This window comes from Tenrec ecaudatus, chromosome 13, assembly GCF_050624435.1.
Source record: "Tenrec ecaudatus isolate mTenEca1 chromosome 13, mTenEca1.hap1, whole genome shotgun sequence".
Classification (NCBI taxonomy): Eukaryota; Metazoa; Chordata; class Mammalia; order Afrosoricida; family Tenrecidae; genus Tenrec; species Tenrec ecaudatus.
In genome coordinates this window covers 47,992,234-48,013,356 of record NC_134542.1, presented here as the reverse complement: position 1 = coordinate 48,013,356, position 21,123 = coordinate 47,992,234, and the positions used below count along the sequence as shown (strand labels likewise).

The window sequence follows — 21,123 nt, the reverse complement described above, 5'->3', positions numbered from 1 at the left end:
GTAAGGATGGGGCACGACGAAAGCAGTGTTTCAGTCTGTTGTGCACAGGCTGTTGATGGGTCGTACTGCACTCTGTGGCACCTTAAAACAACAAGGAAACCTTTGGGAAGGGTTTCAGCACACACAACCAGACACGATCACATTTAATGTTCCAAAGTGTTGCCTAGGTGGAGAAAATGAACATGCTCTAAATCTTGCCATGAAAAATCATTCCTTAACTTTACTGTAAAAAGCAGCAGCTCATAATTATTTTAATTACTTAAGATTTGCTTTCTTGTGTATTAAAACAACTGTTAACACTAAAAGTTGATAATTTAATTCCTAACTTATTTCAGAAAAATTCTCTTGCTTGCCTCTTCTGTCAGCCACTGTCAATATATAGAATCATTATAAGCTATTTCCTTATAGTTTGCTGTTCGTAGAGCTAAATTAGATTTCCTTTATATATAGTAATGCATAATTTTTTCTAGTTTATTGAAATTAAGGATACCTGTATACAATTCTCCACTTGTTTTTGGACGCAAAAATTTGCAGTCCAGCAGAATTAGAATGGTTCCGTGATGGGAAGTGGCTTTCTATTGTCTCTGGCACATGTATTACAGTTCTTTTATATATGTTTGATTTTGAGTTTAATGACTTCATGGTAATATTAAATATGATTAAAACGTGTATACCATAGGAACCACATATAAGAATATAGAAAACAATCTTGCTCCTAAATATATTTAAAAATGGCATCCCAATACCCTTCAGGGACAAATTTCTCTGGCAAATTGGCAGTTATATTGGAAACCACTCAATATGCCTGATACAGTTGATGTATAGAATGTATGAACACTGTAAGAGCCCTCAGTAATTTTTTTTAAGTTGCTTTTCCCCAAATTGACGATCAGTACCTAGCTTCACTTTCTATTTTGTTACTTATTCCCCTCATGTAATTTGTTTTTGTTTAAGTGACACATGCAGAATGAGTTCAAGATATTTAGCTAATTTAACAGTGTAGGCTCAACCTAGATTGTTCAATGATTTATTCTTCATTTAACCCATATTTATTGGGTGCGCCTGACCCAAGCCTGTGCACACTAAATCAGAACAATGAATAAAGGAAAAATAGTTGATACTTTCGGATTAGGACATAGTTGAATATTGAATATACCATGCACTAACTCCAGAAGCACAGTCAGAGTGCTCTTTAGCAGCAAGGATGGTGACATTCTGAAAAGCCGCCAGTGCTTTGGGCGTATTCTGGGGGACTAGTTCCTGGAGAAGGGCATGCTTGGTAAAGTAGGGTTACTTCTTTTTTTAAAGGACAGTTCAACAAGGTGGATTTGACAGCAGCGGCTGAAACAGCCATGCTTTAGGATGGCTGAGGATCAGCAATCTTGCATTCTGTTGTAGGGTCACCCCGAGACAATCAGCTCCACAGTATCGGACCCCAGTTCTCGCTCATTATGAGCCAAAACTGCAAGGCACTTGCTGGCAGTAGTAAACGAGACAAGTGTAAAGCAGCTCAAGGTGTTTGATCTGGAAGAGGATATGAATATTGAATAAGTACAAAATTAAGAATGTTGATGTTTTTATTCACACTGGTAACGTGTCAATCTAGTTTATTTTAACTGCTATGAGGAGTAATGGGGATTGAAAAGTGCAGTGTTTAGGAAAGTATAATGAAATTTCATTGAAGCTGGAAAATGGGTGTTGCTATTTGGCTGCTTTCTTTCTGAAAGATGGTATTTAAGAGTTTTTTGGTGTTTTCTAATCATTTTATTGGGGTTTCATACAACTCTTATCACAATCCATGCATACATCAATTGTGTAAAACACATTTGTACATTCGTTGCCTCATCAAAACATTTGCTCTCCACTTAAGCCTCTGGCATTAGCTCATTTTTCCTCCTCCCTCCCAACTCCCCACTCCCTCATGAACCGTTGCTAATTTATAAATTATTATTTTGTCATATCTTACACTGTCTGACGTCTCCCTTCACCCACTTTTTTTGCTGTCCATTCCCCAAGGAAGAGGTTATATATGTAGATCCTTGTAATTGGTTCCCCCTTTCCACCCCACCCTCCCTCCATGATACTAAATTTGGAAAGAGTTAACAAGTTTGAAATATTTAAAAGTCTAGCTTGAAGGTCCCAGGTCAAGAAAATGTTTAGTACAGAAAATGAGAGAAGCCAAATAGGAGGGACTAGTGAAAAGTTAAAAAGATTTGAACTCCCATCAAAAGGCAAAGAAGAACTTGAGGGCTGAGAATTGGGGGTGGGCATGATTTGGTATTAAGGATGGTAGAATTTGATATGCCTGAAATGGATGGTGGATTTGACTAAAGAAGTAGATAGGTTTGGAAATTGGATTAGTACCCCTTGGTGGTAATTTTAATTGGTGAAAAATGAATGTTGAATCTTAGAGTTTAATGTAAGCACTGATTGAAACTGTATTTTCCAGAGTGGAAAGTATGAGATAAGAGAAAGGAAGCATGAGAAGGGTTGGTTAATCTGTTTGATTACAAATATCAGGACTTTGAGAATAGCAATGGTTTAAACAAATGGGTGCTGTCAATTCAGCTCTGACTCCGTGACCTGAAGGAGAACAGATGAAAACACTGTTCAGTCCTGCACCATCTTAACAATTGTTCTGATGTTTCAGCCACTGTGTTCATCCGTCTTGTCCAGAGTCTTCTTTTTTGTTGCCCTTCTGTACTAACCATGATGCACTCCAGGGACTAGTCTCCTGACACCACAGCATATCCAGAGTACATGGGAAGGAGTCTCACCATCCTTGCTTTAAAGGAACATCTGGACAGGTCTGTCCCTGTGGCAGCTAATGTAACAAGTCTGACAGACAATCCAGACTAGTGCATTCCTTAAAGTACTGTCACGCCTGAGTCCCCAGATGGCTGGTCCTCTAAATTTGGTTATACAAAGAAGAGTTCTACCTAGCCAAGAAAACAGCTTTCCTAGAAGTCTATTTGACATTCATTGGCCAGGCCAACTTCAAAGAGATTTTGAGAAGCGATTTTGGCTGAACACATCATTACTAATAACAAAATTAAGATTATTTTAGTATGGAAGAGGTGATGGGCAATTAACAGCATGAGAAAGTAGTTTGTGTTTGAAATATATATATTTATATACACATATATTTGTGAGGTGTGTGCTAAAATTTAGAATATTCTGAGCTAGAGCTAGTATTTGAAACTATTTGAATTCTTGAGCCTTAGAGTCCAAAAGACCTCAAGTTAGAAAACCAAAGGGGAAGAGCATGTTCATTGTCTCTCATAGTGAAAGAATGGAAGGGACAAATTGAGCCCTTGGATGGCAATGTGAAAGGACTCTGGGCAAAAATAGTGGCAGGAATCATCAAATGAAGATGGAATATACACCACCGTTGAACAAATAGACATTTGACCATTTTAGGAAGTCACAAATAATCAAGAACTCATAATATTGAAGGAAAAAGTCTAAGCTTCACTACAGGCCTGGGGAAAACAAGGCCCCATGAATTGATGCCATGGTAATTGAAAAGGTTCACCGAACAATGATGGATAATCAACAGAAAGCGAAGTATAGTTAAGCCAATTTCAAAGGAAAGTGATTGGATAGACTACAGAAATCATCACACTACAAAACACTAGCCATAGTACGTATATAGACGGGGCAGTGCCAGAAATTCAAGCTGGGTTCCGAAGAGGTTACCTAGTGAAGGATGTGTTAAATAACATCAGATGAATCTTGGCTGAAAGCACAGAGCTATCTTTCCCAAACATACTGTCTTCTAGTCAGTTCCGACTCATAGTGACCCTATGTACTTTTTAAGACTAAATCTTTATGAGAATCGGCAGCCTCCTCTTTCTTCTACAGAGAAGCTGACCTTGCACTCGCAGCCCAGTGCTTTAGCCCACGGTGCCACTACTGTGAGACCGATGTTTACTTGTGTTTTTTACTAGATAGATTAAAAGGTGCCCCCAGTTGCGGGGGGAGGAGGTAGTGTTTGGAGGGGGAAATCCAGGATAGTGGACTCTCAGGAGTCAAGAGAAAGTATATTTTAAACTTGGAGCAGTCAGCTAGTGAAGCATATGTGAGCTATCCATTTGTATAATCTTCCTAGGGTTGAAGTTTATTGTTTGGTCATTTGGGTTAAAAAAAAAAAAAGTTTTAACGAATGATGATAATAGGTGGCGGGATTGCTTTTACCCTTTATACAGTGGGCAGGAAATTAGCCACTTTAGCCACATCCTACACACACAGACATCTACAATTACTTTAATTTTGGCCAGAAATGTAAACATTAAGGAAATTTTGGAATATAGAGAATTTTACTGCTATGAAAATATACCTAGTAAAGAATGTGTGCTTGAAGACACAAGAGGGACGCAATAGCATATAAAGTGATGATCCTGAAAAAGCACATCTTCCGCACAAGCAAAGGGGATTGGCTTTGGCAGGAGGAAGAATGCCTCATCCTCCACTAAAATAGCCTCAACAGAGGCAATTAGTTGGCAGATATTAAGGGGTACACAGGGTATTTCTGTTCTTTGGCTTCCATGTCCTTGAGGACGATGAGACTACTTTTTGCTAAAGAACGAACTGTGGAGTTTTAGGAAGACTTCAAAGTTTCAGGCATGTAGATAAAAAAGGAGATAATCGTTGTTCCTGGAAGCGAAAAGGAGCTGAGCAGGAGCATGACAATGCTCTTAGCGCGCCGCCGGGGTTAGGAATGGCCGTCACGGATTTGGAGTGAGGGAAATCTGCCCTGCTCTGGTTGATCCCCAGTGGCCATGTCTGTATCCACAGTTTGTTGGACAAGGGCTTTTATTGATGGCTTTTGGAATCGACTTTAGATCCTCCGTACATAAGGAAAATGCTTCTATGTTTTTGTTTCTTTTAGCATTTTGATTCAACTTAAAATTTTTCAGCTAAGGTAGATTACATTAAAGTGATTTCTTTATATAATTTTGCCATGTTCTTTCAGCTTCTCCACGTAATGCATTTTAAATACAGAACTAAATATAGGTGCTGAGCAGTCTCGTGTTGTGAAGCAAAGATAGCACTTTGTGGTTGACGGTGTGTCTGAACCAAGTCCTATGGTATCTTCATGGCCTCATGTACACACAAAAGCTGGACAATGAATAAGGATGTCATGCTTGGTCATGATTGATGAAGTAGAGGGTCTGCAAAAGAGGAAGACCCCCAGCAAGATGGATTGACACGATGGCTGCAACAGTGAGCTTAAATATAGAAGTGATTGTGAGGATGGTGTCGAATCCAGCAGTGTTATGTTGCATTGCAAGTAGGCAGGGTTTCTATGAGTCGGAACCAACTCAGCCCCTGGCAACAACAAACAGCTGTGCTGAAGTGTTCATGGGCTTATTTGGCTTTGCCTATTTATAGGGTTCCCATCCCCTCAAATGGCGCTTTGTTTGTTTGTTTGCAGGTTTCAGTATTCTTTTTCCCAGTGAGTATCTGAATTGTATGCTGGAGATAATTTGTTTTGAATTGAATAGTAAACAAATTATGATGGCTCTGAAAAATGAGGGATTTCTTTTTAAAGTCAAAGTAATGAAGCTGTATTATAATTGCCATTTCTGTAGAGTATCCGTGTCTATGTGCCATGTCCATGTGTGTCTGACTTTGTTGCAGCAGCGGAATTAAGGGCATAAATTAAAAAGCATAATTTTGTTTCTCTTGCTTCCACAACTTTTCTCTCTCAAGATTATTTAAATTTTCATTTACTTATAATCGTCTTTTTCTTTTAAATACCCTCTTCATTTTGGTTTTTAAGTCATATGACCAATTAATTTGTTCTCTTTTTGTCTACTCTGCTTTTCGGGTTCTTTGTCTTTTGTGGTTCTGGGGTAGATGTTTTTTCTTTAATAAAATGTGTGAAAACATGACTCTCCATCATGTGGAATGTCTGGCTCCTTTTCCTCTCTCTTCACTAAGCATCACGGACTTTCGCAGTCTTTATAGGAGAGGCCAACAAGGAAGATAGGACATGAGAACGTTGGACAGTTGTCAGTGCACTGCAACTACTTTTCCACATGGAAAATGCTGTTTTGTTCCGCAAAGGAATGGCTGCCTTGGCCATTGCTCGTTTCTTTCTTCCCTTTTTTTGCTGCTGGTTTGTCGCTGCTTACTTCTTAATTGCGGATGTTGTTAGATCACACAGATACTGCACACTACTTTTCTTATGAGATCCTAAAACGAGTCCATTGGTATCCTTTTAGACTCTTCCATGGCACTTAGTGGAAGAAGCGAGCTCTTGAGAAGAGGAGTTGTTTATTTGCAACCAATGCCATAGGCAGTCATATTTGTTCTTATTCACGTTAGCCTTGGACTTTCAGAGATTTAAACATAAAAATTAAAGATGATATTTTGAAGTTTTCTGTTTGTTGCTTGTGTTGGTGAGAAACTTGAATTGTATATTTATTTCCTCTCCCATTATCCCTTCATTAAAACAAAGACAAAAAGCTTTTGGTGAACATGTCAACAGATAATTGGTTTCTCTATTTTCCCAATAAAGAGTTTTCGCATAGTGTTTTTTCAGGCTTCCCACTAGAGCAAGCATATTTTCTCATTGGGATTGCACTGTTAATGTCTCGAGGGCTGGGTTAGGAAATCCTTGACTGTGGTTGAGACCATGGATGCTGGTGTCGGGCCGACTGACTGCACCCACATTCCTCTGCTTGCCCCACTTACCCAACTGGTTGCCTGCAGAAGCTATTTAAATGCTCTGGACTTTCTTTGCCTACTCTCTCAATAATAAGGGGCTGTTTTACTTTCCGCCTCTAGCTCAGTCTGGGAAGGTGCTCTAGAAATACTAGGTTTTATGAATAACAAATATTCTGAAATTTTCCCTCATGGATTGTCAAATATATTTGATAGGGCTATGATTTCATAGTTTAACAGTAAGATAAATGACTTCAGATAAATCTTTTCCTTGGGAAATTTTGAAAGGTAATGCCTTGGGGCATTGCGTACTTTGCCAGTTGAGCAGAATGCAAAGCATGGAGCTACCACTTTGGAATTGTACATGTTTATAGTAAAAGTTACGAAAATTCTCTTTCTCCGAGTAAGATTTACTATTTGATTTATGCTGTATTAAAATTATCACTTGAGAGTCTTCGGCTTGTGTGTAAAAACTCAAAAATGTGGTCATGGAGTCACTGAACTGCTATTCCTATAGCGCATTTTCTTTCTAATCTTCTGAGTTCAATTTAGATTAATCTTGTCTATTTGTAGTATGTTAATAACTGCGTCTGAATAAACTTTCATCGTATCATAAAAGTGCTATAATTTTCTTTTGCACATTTATAGAAATATTAAAGGAAAGAGGAAATATCTTTGAACACACACGCATTTTACCAAATAAGGCTGGGCGCTTACTTTCATTTAAAGGGAGTGAGCTTTGAAACAAATTGGACCTGGGGTCATGATGGTTTCTTTAGCAGAAGACGAGTATCCATTCCCTGACAGCAGATACTGCACGGAACTGGAAACGTGAGAGCAGCGGACAGCCAGCCAGGTGGTAGGAGCCGAAGGGTGGGTTTTCAGTTAGCTGCAGATCCCTTGTTCCTTAAAGCCCTTTCCCCGAAGGCTTGGACTAGTCTTTAGATGAAGACCAAAAGAAAAATCAAGAGAAGCCATGGTATTGCAGTTGGAAATAACGTAGTTGAAGTGGAATTCAAACCAATGACCTTCTCTTCTTCCCTCCCTCCCTCTCTCCCTCCCTCCCTTTCATCTTTCAATATTGAGCAAAAGAACTAATAGAGTGAAACTGCTGTTAATATTTTGAGTCGCTCATATCCGTTGCATAATTGTGTGAGATCTATTAAGGATTTGCTGCTGTGTGGCGTAGTTGTGTGGCATTGGCATCCTGATAAATGAGTCCTCTCCCAGCTACATCACTAATTCATATGTTATGTGACCTTGAGCTAAGCGGTAGTAAATAAAATATATAACGATATTGTACCACCAACCTGTCAGAAGTGTTTAGAAACACATAACATAAAAATGTCGAATTTTAAAAAAGTTAGCTACTATGTAAATATGAAGTGATATGATTACATCATTGTAGTCCTTGTTGCTTCTACAGCAGTGTCTGGGCATTTAGGAGTAAGAGACAAAAGAGAAGCTGTATAATTCACCTTGTAAACACTCAAAAAGAATGGGAGAATGATAGGAGACTTGATATGTGATTTTTAGACTTAGAAAAATTCACAGAATGTCCACCTGATCCTAGCTATCTTAGAAACAAGTGAGAGTTTGACATGCCAAGCGTGGAATCAACAGTTTTAAATGAACTCGTGTGAACTGTAACATTTTTGTCTCCCTGCTATTCTGACTGTACAAATACACTTAGATAAGGTGGTCTGGTTCCAGCCACTTGTACCAGTCTCAATAAGGAAAATGTAGTGCTGGAAAATGTATAATCTGAAGTGTGAACTCTGCTGACATTTGACTCACAAAGTTTTAGGGGCACAACACAAGTTTCTCCATTCAGAGGCGGCCCCACTAAGTCTCTGAGTCCCTCTTCAGTCAGTGAGCTTACTGTTGCTGCATGTGACTCATCTGTACCGAGGAGTGATTCCATACAGGCGATTCAGCAAAACCGATGTCCCACGCCTCCGGCACTTACTGTTGACGATTGTTGTCCAGCCTTGGGCCTTCTTGACAAGTAACTGAAATATCCTTTGGGGGCGGGGCGGGGCGCCAGCGGAATGAGCCTTGGTCGAGGATTAGCACACCTACATCCTGGGAAGGAGCTGGCTGGAGTTTGCATGGGTCATTTTAGGCGTGCGCTTCGCTCCTTCAGTTTGGTTTTTGTTTGCTTGTTTGTTTTGGCCATGGTTCTTATTCTAGACAGCAAGTCAACTTCGTCTGCAATGTTTGTGAACCTTTCTTAGACCAGAAATGGACTGCCCCAAATGAAAAAAGGAAATAGCACGTCATCTGCTGTCTCGACATTTAAATCACTATTTTTTATTTTATTTTTTTGCGCTACGGCTTTATTTTTTCCATTTAAATCACTTTCACGTTCTCTGTTGATATTCAATCCTTCGCTCATTTCATAATTTATGCAAATGTAAAAAACACAGACGGCTGCTCGCTGCCGAAAGGAAGCACCGGTAGTTTCAGTTTTCAGTGGCAGCTGTGCCAAGGAGGCCCGCGGCACAGTGCGGACCCGCTCCCTGCTCGGCTGGACAGAGGTGGCGGCCGGCCTGTGTAGAGACAGCCTGGGAAGCCCGCGGGCAGGACTGCTCTATTCTGTCTGGTCCCAAGTTTGGGTTTTGGGAGCATCTGCTGCCTCCTAGTGTTTTTCTGCCTTGAAGAGAATGACCTTCATTGTGTGGTTCATTAAGTCCACCCCTGAAAGGGACTTCATCAGCCTGTAGCTAGCTTTGTGTTTCATGGAAAGAACACGGAACTCCTGTTACTCTTAAGTAAAATTTTCAAGCTAAGCTAAAGGCTTTTTTCCTTCTATTAACCACAAAGTCTTATGATTTATTCCTATATTTACCTCTCTGAGCTGAAACATGCATGTGAATTGCTAGTGTGCTTTGAATAGGCTGATGATATTCTGAAATCAAAATTTCCTGGGCTTTATTTGCCATTAATGGAATTATCTTATAGAACTTTGGATATATTCTCATTCCTAATTTAAAACAGAAATAGTTCATGTAGTCACTGGTACAGATTAAGTATTTATTGTTCAGAGGACTAATATATACTTAAAAGAATAAATTATATGCTAACATTAATGTATGTACATCAGAGTTGTGGATTTCTTTGGAGGAATGGAGGAGATAAAGGTATAGATATCATGTGATCTTGTATGTAAAAAATAGCATATGTGAGGCAAACAGGAAAATATTATTTCTAGGTTACGATATCAGAGTAGAAATTAGAGGAGAATGACATTTTTATAAGGAACGGTGAAAGAAAAAAGTTTAGGTAAAAATCTGTACTTTGGTTTAGAAAAAGAAGGTGTTTAGAATTGTAATGGATAATCACTTAATGCTTCCTAGGCACTATCAGTTAGGTGTCGGGCTGATAACCACAAGGTCAGTAAGTCAAACCCACTAGCCACTCATAGGAAGAAAAATTAGGCTGTCAGCTAATTTTTTAAAGATTTACTCAAAAATTTCTAGAGAGAAGTTCTGCTCTGTTCTATAGGGTCCCTATGAATGGGAATTTATTCCTTGGCAGTAGGATTGCTTTTCTTTTTCTTATAGCCCACGCTATCATGTAGCATTTTGTGGTCAACTAGCAACAAGCTGTATGGGTGATGCATGCCATGGCTGGAGGACCTGGGAACGTGTGGAATCAAGAGAAGTGTTTGATTATGGCTCTGGGTGTTGTCAAAAGGAGAATATGCATGAACACAAACCAAGATCATGTTGTTCTATTGAGGTTGAGGAAGAAAGATAAGTCAGAAAGAAAAACAATATTTTAAATTTTATCAGGAATTATCTTGAGGTTTCTTGACATTTTTGTTTTAGAAAGCCTTTGGTGGTCAATATTTTGAGAAGATGGCTAGAAGTATGCAGAAAACTTTTGGAACGTAGATCTTTGAAAAAGATCTGCCTTCATAGAGTTTACATTCAGTGGAGAAAAGAAACTGGAAACAAACACACTATCTATATCCCCCAAACCCACTGTGATCCTGGTGGATTCTGACTTGCAGTAACTCAGACTGAAATTGCATCATACCAGCACACAAACCTCCTCTGACAGGACAGTGGCTGTGCTTGAAGTGTACAGGTCAGGACTGAAACCGAGTTTCCCTGCAAATCACCTGAGACTCCCCTCAAGTGAGGACGAGAGCCTTACGGTGATAAGTGGGGAAATCCCAAATATATTTTGGCAGTAGAGCTAAGTGGATCTGCAGATGATCTAGATGTTCATGTGGGCTGTGAAGGAAAAAAGCAAGTGCTATACCGAGGATCGATGTGAATCAGAGGAAGGTAATTATTGTCTCTTGGGCAAGCACAGTTTATGTGGCGTCCTTCCACCCAGAAGTGCCTGAGTGCTGCGCCCCACAGGTTAGTGAGGAGAGAGAACCCCTATTTCTCTGTGTTCGTGTATAGTATGCAACTGGAGGTCCTGACCCAGACACGCGGTGAATGGTAGTGCCATCGCACAATGAGACTGACTGCTGAGTTGGGATGGGAGAGAAATGAAACTGGGACATCCTGTAGGTGAGGTTGAGTCAGGATATCTGGGAGAGAGCCTTGTAATTGAGTTTGAAATAGTTTTGACAATCCAGTGGGTGCTGTACGTTTAAGGCTTGGGAATGAAATTCAAATAATGGACTGGGTAGTCATCTTGCCTAGAGGAATGTAAATTAGGAATTGAGAACAGTGGTTCTGCCTAGGAGTACAGGGAGTGATAAGAACTGATTTTTATCACTGCAAGGAGTGAATTGTAACCTAGAAAGGTTGTATTTTAAAATCACTTAGAGAATTTCCCAAGTATTACACGTGTGACTTTTTCTCCTATTCATGTGTTTTATGAACTGTATTGACAGGCGAGAGGAGTTAGGAGTGGAAGAATGCACACAAACACATTTAGAACATTCTAGATCATTCCATGCTCTTCCCTCCATTGACACTGAGAAAATGACTCCGGATTGTGGATGAGTCAGCAGGGTACTGACTATGGAATGCCAGCTAGCCAGGACGAGTAAAGGGCTTCTGGCGGGTAGGGGGGGGGACACAAGAGGTTTTCTTGAAGGGTGAGCCACTCATAGCCACTATCAGAAATCATGGTAATATTGGGGGACATGCTTAATGAATTCAGCAGGTTCCTGTACTGTGGAACTTTACAGTGCATTTCATAAATCTTCAAGAACATGATTTAGTCTTTTTGAAACCTATCTGACCACACAACTCTTTTCACAAAGCATCTTGTGTTTTAGTTTCTGCGGAACATGAAATGCTGAGTTCACGAACAGCAATTATCAGCTCCTGTGAGATTGGAAAGTCTACAGGGGGACTTGTGGGAATGTCCACCTTAGGACTGTGAAAGCCTAGTCCAGGGACATGACTTTGCTGTTGGATAACAGGGTGACTTTCCATCCTGCCAGTGAAAGTTTATTGCTGTGTTCTAACATTGAGCCCCATATTAGTTGATTGTTGTTATGAAGGCTGAATTTGCAAAGCATGAGGCAAAAGTGGGATATCATGCAGTATTTACATGCAATGTATGATGAGATTCTCATATTGGGATAAAGCCTTTATAAAACCAGATCATAATCAATGACCTTCACAGAAACCACCCATTTACTTCAAAATAGGAGAAAAGAGAAATGTGGATGCTCTAGTGTTCTGTGAGAATGCCGACCTTTGGGGTAGAGGCAGCACCATTGACAGAGAAAGCCCCAATTCGTACACGATCATTAGACCAAGGATCGTTTTCCCAGTGAGTCACAGTCCTACTCTTATATTTAAGCTCTTGATGGTCTCCAAGTAAGACCCTGATGAGTACAATGATTAGTGGCCGGGATTAGATGTTTATTTACCAGGATTTTGTTTTAATGATGTGTTTTTATCAGTAAGTGAACCTGTTGTTGGTAAGGAAATGGTAAGAAGGATCACACAATGTTTAATTTCAATTAAGTGAGTTTAAGGTCTCCCAAGTTTTCCCCTTTGTTCCAGTTGCTATGCCATTTCTCCCTCGTGTATCTCATCCTTCTTGTTGAATTGTCCCTCTCAACCCTCTATATTCCAGGACAATATTGTCACGTGTGTGTTCTGTTGGTTGTAGGAGTGCCCTCACTATCACCTTTCCTTGTGGTCCAGCGGTGTTTACAGTCCACAAGAGGCCACTTACCAGGGACAGCTGTACATTTGGTGGATTGATTCTCCCCCATGAATGCCTTTTTTTTTTTCCTCCACAGGTAAAGTCAGTGATAAACCTTTTGTTTGCGGCATATACTGGAGATGTGTCCGCACTCCGAAGGTATGTTAACAAGATGGAGGATTGTGTGTAGCTCATTTGGTTGGCAGGATGTTGATGAAATTGCTTCTGAATTAGGCTATCCAACGTCTCACTTCCATTTCCCTACACTCAAAATCACCTAGACAAAATGGGTCTTACCTCTCCACTCCCAGTGCCATCCGCCTGCTGTCCAGGCCTCCCCTCTCCTGCTTATAAACAGCCTTACCCTCTGTTTCTCCAAATGGTCAGATTGTGTGGTTTAATAAGTACTCATGCGTTACTGGCCTTGAGCAATGCCCTTCAACCCGTGTACCCTACAAATACTTGCAAGCACGCACGCGCGCGCGCGCACACACACACACACACACACACACCTTTGAGGGAGGAAACGGGCAGGGGCTGTGTGTCTTCCCGACCACCAGATTTGATAAAACCATGTAGAACTGGAAGCCTGCGATCTCTCATAGAGCTTAAAATTACCTTTAAAGGGAACACTGTTCGTAATTCCAACATTTGTTTTAAAATCTGATTTGTAGTTCTTGTAAAGAATGGCTATTTGTGAACACATACAACTTCGTGGTTAAGCTTCAACAATCTTTGATACAAGTGTGCCACAGTTCTTGAATCAATATGGTAGGTAATAAAGCTTAAGAGAGGATTTGTTCATTGACTCCAGACTCCAAAAAATCAAGCTAAGGAAGAAGTGAGATGGCGTTTTACCTGGGTAACTGTTTAAAATACTTGATGTACAGACTTGGTGTGTCTGGTTAGGAGTTTGGCCTGTGATACCTGGAGACTAGATTACGTCTGGAGCGTGTGTGAGAGCCTCAGGAAGGAGGATAGCTGTCCGACAGGCCCTGAGATTGATCTGATGGAGTGAAGGTTAAAATGTTAGTGAAGCTTATCTTATCCTGAATCGCTGTGCTTACAATGTTTCAGGTTTGCTCTGTCAGCCATGGACATGGAACAGAGAGACTATGACTCTCGGACAGCTCTCCACGTCGCGGCTGCAGAGGGTAATGCAGGAGCCACTGCCACGCATCCATTTCGTTGTTGTTTCATCAAACTTGATTGCTACTCAGTTCAAAAATCTGTTTCTTTTTGTCTTGGGTAGGCCATGTTGAAGTTGTTAAATTTTTGCTGGAAGCCTGCAAAGTAAATCCTTTCCCCAAGGACAGGTGAGTACTTGTGTTACCTGCTAACATGTAATTGACAAGGCACTTTTAAAATTAAGTGATGGTATAATCTATTCTGCATGTATCCGAGACATTTTATGTCACCATGTTATGGAGACATCAAAAAAACTATTAACCCAAACTCACAGCCATCCCGTCAGTTCTGACGCACAGTGAGCCCGATAGGGCAGGGTTTCTGAGACTGCCAGTCTGTCCAGAAGTACAGAGCCTCATTTTCCCCCACGGAAGTTGTTGGTTTTGAACTGCTAACGTTGAGGTTGGCAGCCCAACTTGTAATCACTACACCATCAGGGTTCCTGACTTTAATAAAAGCAACAAACAAAATCTTGTTTCTGTTGGGGAGCTCATTCTCTCCATTAGTCCTACTTCTTATTCAGAAGCTTTTGAGGTTAGATTGACTGCTAGGACCCTGCATGAAGAGAACAATGCTTTGTGCTGAGAAAGAACAAAAGTAAGAATTTTGCCCTCATGGAGATTTTAACCACTCAAGTATACAATGTTGACACTTACTGAAGCAGATAAAAACATGTAAGGAAATTACTGTTACCGAACTCTAAAATGAATATATTGGAGTTTGTTGGGATTCTTGCATTTGGGTGGAATGAGTAGAGGCTGAATTGTGCTCAGTGAAGAGAGAGTTGAAGTCACTGGGAGGAGAAGGGTTTTCTATCTAGAGTGGGAGGATCTGCTTGGAATGTGATGTGCTCCTTCCCTCTCTCTCCCGGTCCACGGCACACTGCTGTTCACCCTGCAGTAAATGGGGTTCCCCAAGGGAGTACTCAAGGGGGAAGAAGAATATAGTTACTTATATACATGTCCGTGAGTCAACTCTCTAGTCATACACCCACATTATGTAACTAGAGTACAACCGATGATTTAGTAGGTAGGGGAAATAAAGGTTTAGAAAAAATGGAAGGAAAAAATACATGCCAACCCACCCAGCCACTGTCATTGAGTGGCTTCTGACTCAGAACGACCCTCTATGGGATGTCAATGGAGACCAAATCTTCACAGGTACAGAGAGCCACATCTTTCCCCGTGGATCTGCAGTTGGGTTTGAAACACCAACTGTGCTGTTAGCACACCACCTGCCTAACCCTTAGGACCCCCACCCCCACCCCGGGTCTGAGTAAGCGTTTATATTCAGTGGTTGAGGATGGCGAGCTGTATGAAGTTAGGAGAAAGTTGACTGCTGCCGAGCAGGAAGATCTTTGTTTACTAAAACCAAAGCAGTGCATGCCATCTCCTGGCGACCCCATGTGTGTCACAGAACCGCACTCCATGGAGTTGTCGAGGCCGGATTTTCAGAATCTCAGCGCCTCTCAGTGAACTGAGACAGCTAGCTGGTTGACCGCCAGGCACGCTGACTGCACCACCTGGGGCTTCCTGCTGTTTGCCACGTTTTGTCTCTTCCTTAGAGCTTGATAATTTAGCTCGAAGAAGCGTCAAACGTGGAAGATTTAGCACTTGAATAATGATGCTAACACTATCATGACCCCCGGCTGATCGCAATGACCAGTATTCTGAAACTCTGCCTTACGCTGACAGTTTTTCCTCTTATCCTCCACTACCATGCTCACTACGTCTTCTTAGAGCAAGAAGCAGACAATTTTATTTTTCCCTCCTGGCCTTCTCATCACAGAGGAAACACTCCTTCCATCTGCTGGAGATATGCACTGTGCTTTTTAATCTAAAGATCAACTCCTGCTCTCCTGAGTTGACCTCTGTGGAAGCAGAGGCTCTCCGCTGAGAGGCAGGCAGCGCTAAGTAACTAACATGGTGACTGGGTGGTCAAGAATTATAGACTGGAAATAGAAACCCAAGACACCCCTTCCTTCTGCTTCATACAATCAGTGTCTCCTAAAGTTATCAAATAGGCTTAAGTGAAATTACTGTATTTTTAAAAGTTGACATTTTTTCACATTTTCATAGAAGAGTTGTAATAAAAAACATAACTAGCAATTAACACTTTTTCCATAGTTACATGCAAAAGATGATTGAAAGCATCCTTTCCCTTGCCTCTGTTTGGGGCCATGTGCTCCCCAAACATGCACCTTAATTTGGCTGCTCTGGGAGAGCATTACTTACCTGACTAAAAATAAAAACCGGCTACCAAATTCATTAGGAAAATTTTTTTTAAAATCTTCCAGTTCCGTATAGCGACAGAAGGGCAGCAGGTTGGACAACGGGAGACAGGATGTCTAGAAAGGTAAAGAAGGGGAACAAACAAAAGCACAAGATCGGCAGTGGGAATGGCACACGGGGAACGTAGGAAGGGAGACTGGCAATGGGGGACTGAACTTTAAGGAGAGCGGGTGGGAAGAGGGCTTCGAGGTTTGTCAGCCTCTGTTGGGTTGTGGGCTCTCTGAAGCAATCTCCATTTGGTGGTGTCTTTCACAAGGCGAAGGAGCCGGGTAACCACTGTTGGCAAGTCTTCCCTTCATCCTCCTCCTTAAACTCTGAATATGCCACACTGAATAGCAAAGCCTAGAAACACACTTCTGGACAGCGTCGTTTCCCTCTGGTTGTACAGGGTTCCAACTGAGTCCATGGGTGTCAGTCCTTCTTCTAGAGGAGAAGCCGCCAGTTCTTCTGTGGTCCATTTTCGGCCTCCAACGTGTGTTTGAGTCCCAGTGAGGTCCTGCTTATTTCTAGACTCCTGAGATTGTGAACTGACAAGAGTATGTTGTTTTTGTTTTAGTCAAAATCTAGATCGATGGATGGTATATAGCTGGACTCTAACTGAACATTTTATTTAAAAAAAAAACAACTGGAAGTGTCTGTGAGTAGAACTTCCCTTACAGAGGTCCCCTCCATGAACACTTTGACACATAGACAAGATCTTTCCCGAGAGTTTTCCTTCATAGCCGAACTTATCTTTAGACCGCTTTCTGAATTCCTATCACTCATCTAAGCTGCAGTTAAATCTACAGATGCTGGCCTGTCTCCACTGCCCAGAAACTACCTAATGCCCCGACCTGTTACTGTGCCGCTTCCTCAGGTGGAATAACACTCCTATGGATGAAGCGCTGCACTTCGGACACCACGATGTATTTAAAATCCTCCAGGAATACCAAGTCCAGTACACACCTCCAGGAGATCCCGACAGTGGAAAGGAAAATCAAACCGTCCACAAGAACCTTGATGGATTGTTGTAATGGATCCCAAGATTTAAATCACTTACCTATGTAATTGTGGAAAATGATTATGGAGAATGAACATGTGTATTTCTATCTGGTAGCGATATATATATATATATTTCACATTTGTCATTTCAGTGTTACTAGTGTTTTCTTCATTGTATGCACAGGACAAATTTTAGCTTTTTTTTTTTTTTTTGAAAAAACAGAGATAAAACAATCTCCCTCCATAATGTGAGCAATATTTACCTCGTGCACTATACAATTTGATGTAAAGGAATTTAGTTATCAAGGCTAGCTTAATTATGTGGTCTTCCTGATTTTTTTTTGCGTGTGTATGTGTGCGCGTGTTGTGAATTTACATTTTCTGGTGATGTTCTGCTAAGATGCATTTATAAACTAAGCTCTGTTGTGCAGTCTGTCCAAATGGACCAAGGCTGTCTTTAGAAGCAAATAGTGTGACTTTCAAGACTTCAAATATAGATTTAGTTTGAGTGTTTGAACAACAAATACACACGGTTGTGTGTTTTAAACTGTCTCCTTTCACCCTACTTCATGATGTGGCTCTTTAAAGATAATAATAGTGAACAACGATTAGTAGGATAGACCAGTTGTGATTACACTTTATCAGGGAATCTGTTTAAGATATGTCTGGTGACCAAAACTCGCATAAATGTAGTTACATTTGCAAATGTTTCCTTTTTCCATAATCCTCTTAGTCCAGCCTCTCTTCCCAGACATTTAGCTACTTGCCTCTTTCCTTTGGCTGGGAAAGTGGGTGCTGGCATACTATGCAGTTTCATGTTTTCCACATAAGTCTGACAAAGCTCATATCTCTGACATCAGAGCTGTAACGATACCCTTTGTGTATAGATGATGAAGCAGAGGCAAATCACATAGCCTAATATAAATTAGTCAAATTCTTCCGTCAAAACAGTGAAAGGATGTGATACTTTTAGAAGAAATTGTTCAGCTTCCAGACTAAACTCAGACACTCTCAGCTCCCACGGTTATTCCGATAGTAGGGGAACTGCTTCCTGGAACAATTGTTTGAAAATCTGTCATGGAGAGTCTGCATCAAGATATTTGTTCTCTTGGGGGACCACTTAGATCGCTCCAAGTCTCTTCTGATTCTCGACCGGGTCATTTTTGATGGGCTCTCTCATTTAAAGTTAAAAAGAGATGGTTCCTTTTTAAATTGAGCCTCATCACATCCTTGTGCATGACCCATGATCCATTTATAAAGTAGGCAAAAGGGACGCCGAACGTGAAAGAACAGAATTTGCTAAGAATTGCACCTACAGTTTATCCTGTCATACCTCACGCAGAGACAGAGGTGTACTAAAGAGGTCTGCTCACTGTTGTTTGGGAACAAGGAGTTTTCTTTTTCCTCAGATAGATCTATTTTGTAAAGTGGAGTGTGCCGATCGGGCCTGGCTGTTTTAGGACTGCACACTGGTTGCTGTGCTGCCCGTCGGCTGGGGTCACGAATGCGTTTGCTTAAATGCCTGTGGACTGTGCTCTTTACTGCTGCCATCGCTATACTATAAACTCCAAAGAACTTTCTGTTTTAGGATCATGTGCTTTTTATGTATCATGAGACCTCGGTAGAGTTGGGTTCATTTAAAGCTTTGAACACTTCGGTTATCACTGGTCTCCGTTCTGATGAACTAACTCCTTGATGGCTGTGATGTGCTGTACCCACAACCCACACCGCAGCCCCCACTTGGCTCTGTTGTCTGGCTGGCAGTGCCTGAAAGACCTGACGTTGGCTTTAGGTTTTCCTGGGGCTCCACAGCTTGAATGTATGTACTTCCAGACCTCCCATTAGTGAATCTAACCTGAAAATTATAAGCTGTATGGATTCTGAAGTTGGGAAATATTTATTTTAAATGAAATCAAGTAGTGTTGCTTTTTACAGCACAATAAATACATGTATCAAAAGCAAACTGTGTGAAAAGTTAATTTTCTTAACGAAGATTTTCTCCTAGGTCAGTGGGATGGGAACTCTGTGGGCCCTGGCTAGTTGGTTCAAATCAAGAGACCGTTTCTAAAGGTTACTATGAGCCGAGAGCCGTGTAAAGTATCAAGGGGAGGCACCTCAATGGTAAAGGCAAAGTCCTGTAAGGAGCTCACCCTAGATGGGGAGAGGGCGGGTGGGCGGGCACGCTGCACGTCCCTCAGAAGCTAAGGTTACCCTTTTATAGTTGGGGTGTGTCCAGTGGTTCTAATTCCTTAAGGAGAGGTGAGGTGCTTAGATATCAGAATTACTTTGGGGAGCTGCACATGGTGAGGCCACCCCAGAATCAGAGTTGGAGCAGCTGCCGAACCTCAGCTGCCCCCGCTCCAGCTGTCTGAGCAGCAGTCACTCCAGTGCCTGCCGTCACTGGCTCTCAGACCACTCGGCACTCTTCAGGTTTGGGGTCATGATGCAGTTTTTGTACATTCGGGAGATACATCCACACCATGACTGTTCTATCTTCAATGGAAGGCCGCACAGTAATTTGGCTGGCTGTAGAACCCAACTAGTGTTACGCTAATGAACATTTTAGAACCAGATGAAACCTTAGAGGCTCTCTAGAGCAGTGGTTCTCAACCTCCCTAATGACGTGAACCTTTAATACTACATCATGTATGGTAACCCCCCCAACCATAAAATTATTTCCGTTGCCACTTCATAACTGTAATTTTGCCACTGTTATGAATCCAGCGACCCCTGTGAAAGGGTCGTTCGACCCCCAAAGGGTCGCGACCTTCAGGTTGAGAATTGCTGCTCTAGTTGATGGAGTTGAGAGCCAAACGTGGGCAGAGAACTACGTGCCGTGCCCTCTGCCTGCATCTTGCCACAGCCTGACCCTCTGTGGACAGAATATCTGGCTGCAAGCGATTTGCTATGACTCTGCCTTTGCAAGGTTTTAAAGAGAGAGAAACACTACAGTGTGAGTCCTAAAATATACAGTCAATTTCAGCTCTACAATATACACCCACAGACACAAGCCTGCCATCAGTGCTGGGGAGACAAATGCATGAATAATCCCAAGAAAGTTATATTTATTCTTGATACTCAGTCCTTCTCTTTGGGGGTGAGGATGCGCTTTTCGGGGAGTTGGGTAATTCCCCCAATTTAACTTGCAACAACGGCCTGGAGCAGAGATGTGATTGTGAGGATGGCGCAGCACAGGGCAGCGTGTCAAGCTCGGTCCATGGGTTACTATGCGTCGGAACCGACTTGATGGCGCCTCGCAACAGTCCAGACAAAACGAATACATCCATAACACATCAACCACTCAGTAGAGAGAAGCAGTTGAAGTTACTATGGCAACTGAAAGACTGCCTCACTCCTGCAGGGGACATCTCTGCTTTCTAACACTTTAAAGAGATTGTCTGCAGCAGATTTACTCCATGTGATGATGTGTGCGGGCACGGTGGCACTTAGGGCTTTTGAGTAAAGGTAGACTTCATAATTATGGGAATGATGTGATGTACTAGAGAAGATTAGAGAAGAAATGGATGGGGATGTGGAGAGATTAGAAAATTGAATCTGTTGCTAAAAGATCATGAGGCCAAGTAAAATAATAGCATCTCAACTCAATGCCATCGTGTCGATTCTGACTCAGCTACTCAGGGTTAAAGGCTAAGATTAGTTTTATTTCTGTTCTGAATGCTAATTGCACAGACCCAACCTGACTGTGTGCCTCGGCCCCACAGCTCTCTGCCTCTCCCAGGAGTCCGCCAAAGCCTGCTGGAAGATGAGCCGGACAGCAGTCACAGTCGCAAAGGTCGAGGCTGCTTCGCTCATGTGCAGAAAAAGCGGAAAGCTGAGCACAGCTATTAACAACGAG

The 21,123-nt window shown here is 41.6% G+C and overlaps 1 protein-coding gene across 2 annotated transcripts in view; it reads left to right on the top strand.

The window, feature by feature from the left end:
* GLS (glutaminase) overlaps positions 1 to 19,223 on the top strand; it is an 83,998-nt gene extending 64,775 nt beyond the window's left edge. The window contains exons 15-18 of one of the 2 annotated variants that reach the window (XM_075530417.1): positions 12,905 to 12,966; positions 13,885 to 13,961; positions 14,060 to 14,123; positions 17,143 to 19,223. In XM_075530417.1, the coding sequence (XP_075386532.1) occupies positions 12,905 to 12,966; positions 13,885 to 13,961; positions 14,060 to 14,123; positions 17,143 to 17,299 (360 nt within the window). In that variant the 3' untranslated portion in view covers positions 17,300 to 19,223. The remainder of the gene's footprint in view (positions 1 to 12,904; positions 12,967 to 13,884; positions 13,962 to 14,059; positions 14,124 to 17,142) is intronic. The other variant, XM_075530421.1, reaches the window with a different exon arrangement.
* Positions 19,224 to 21,123: the final 1,900 nt, after the last annotated feature.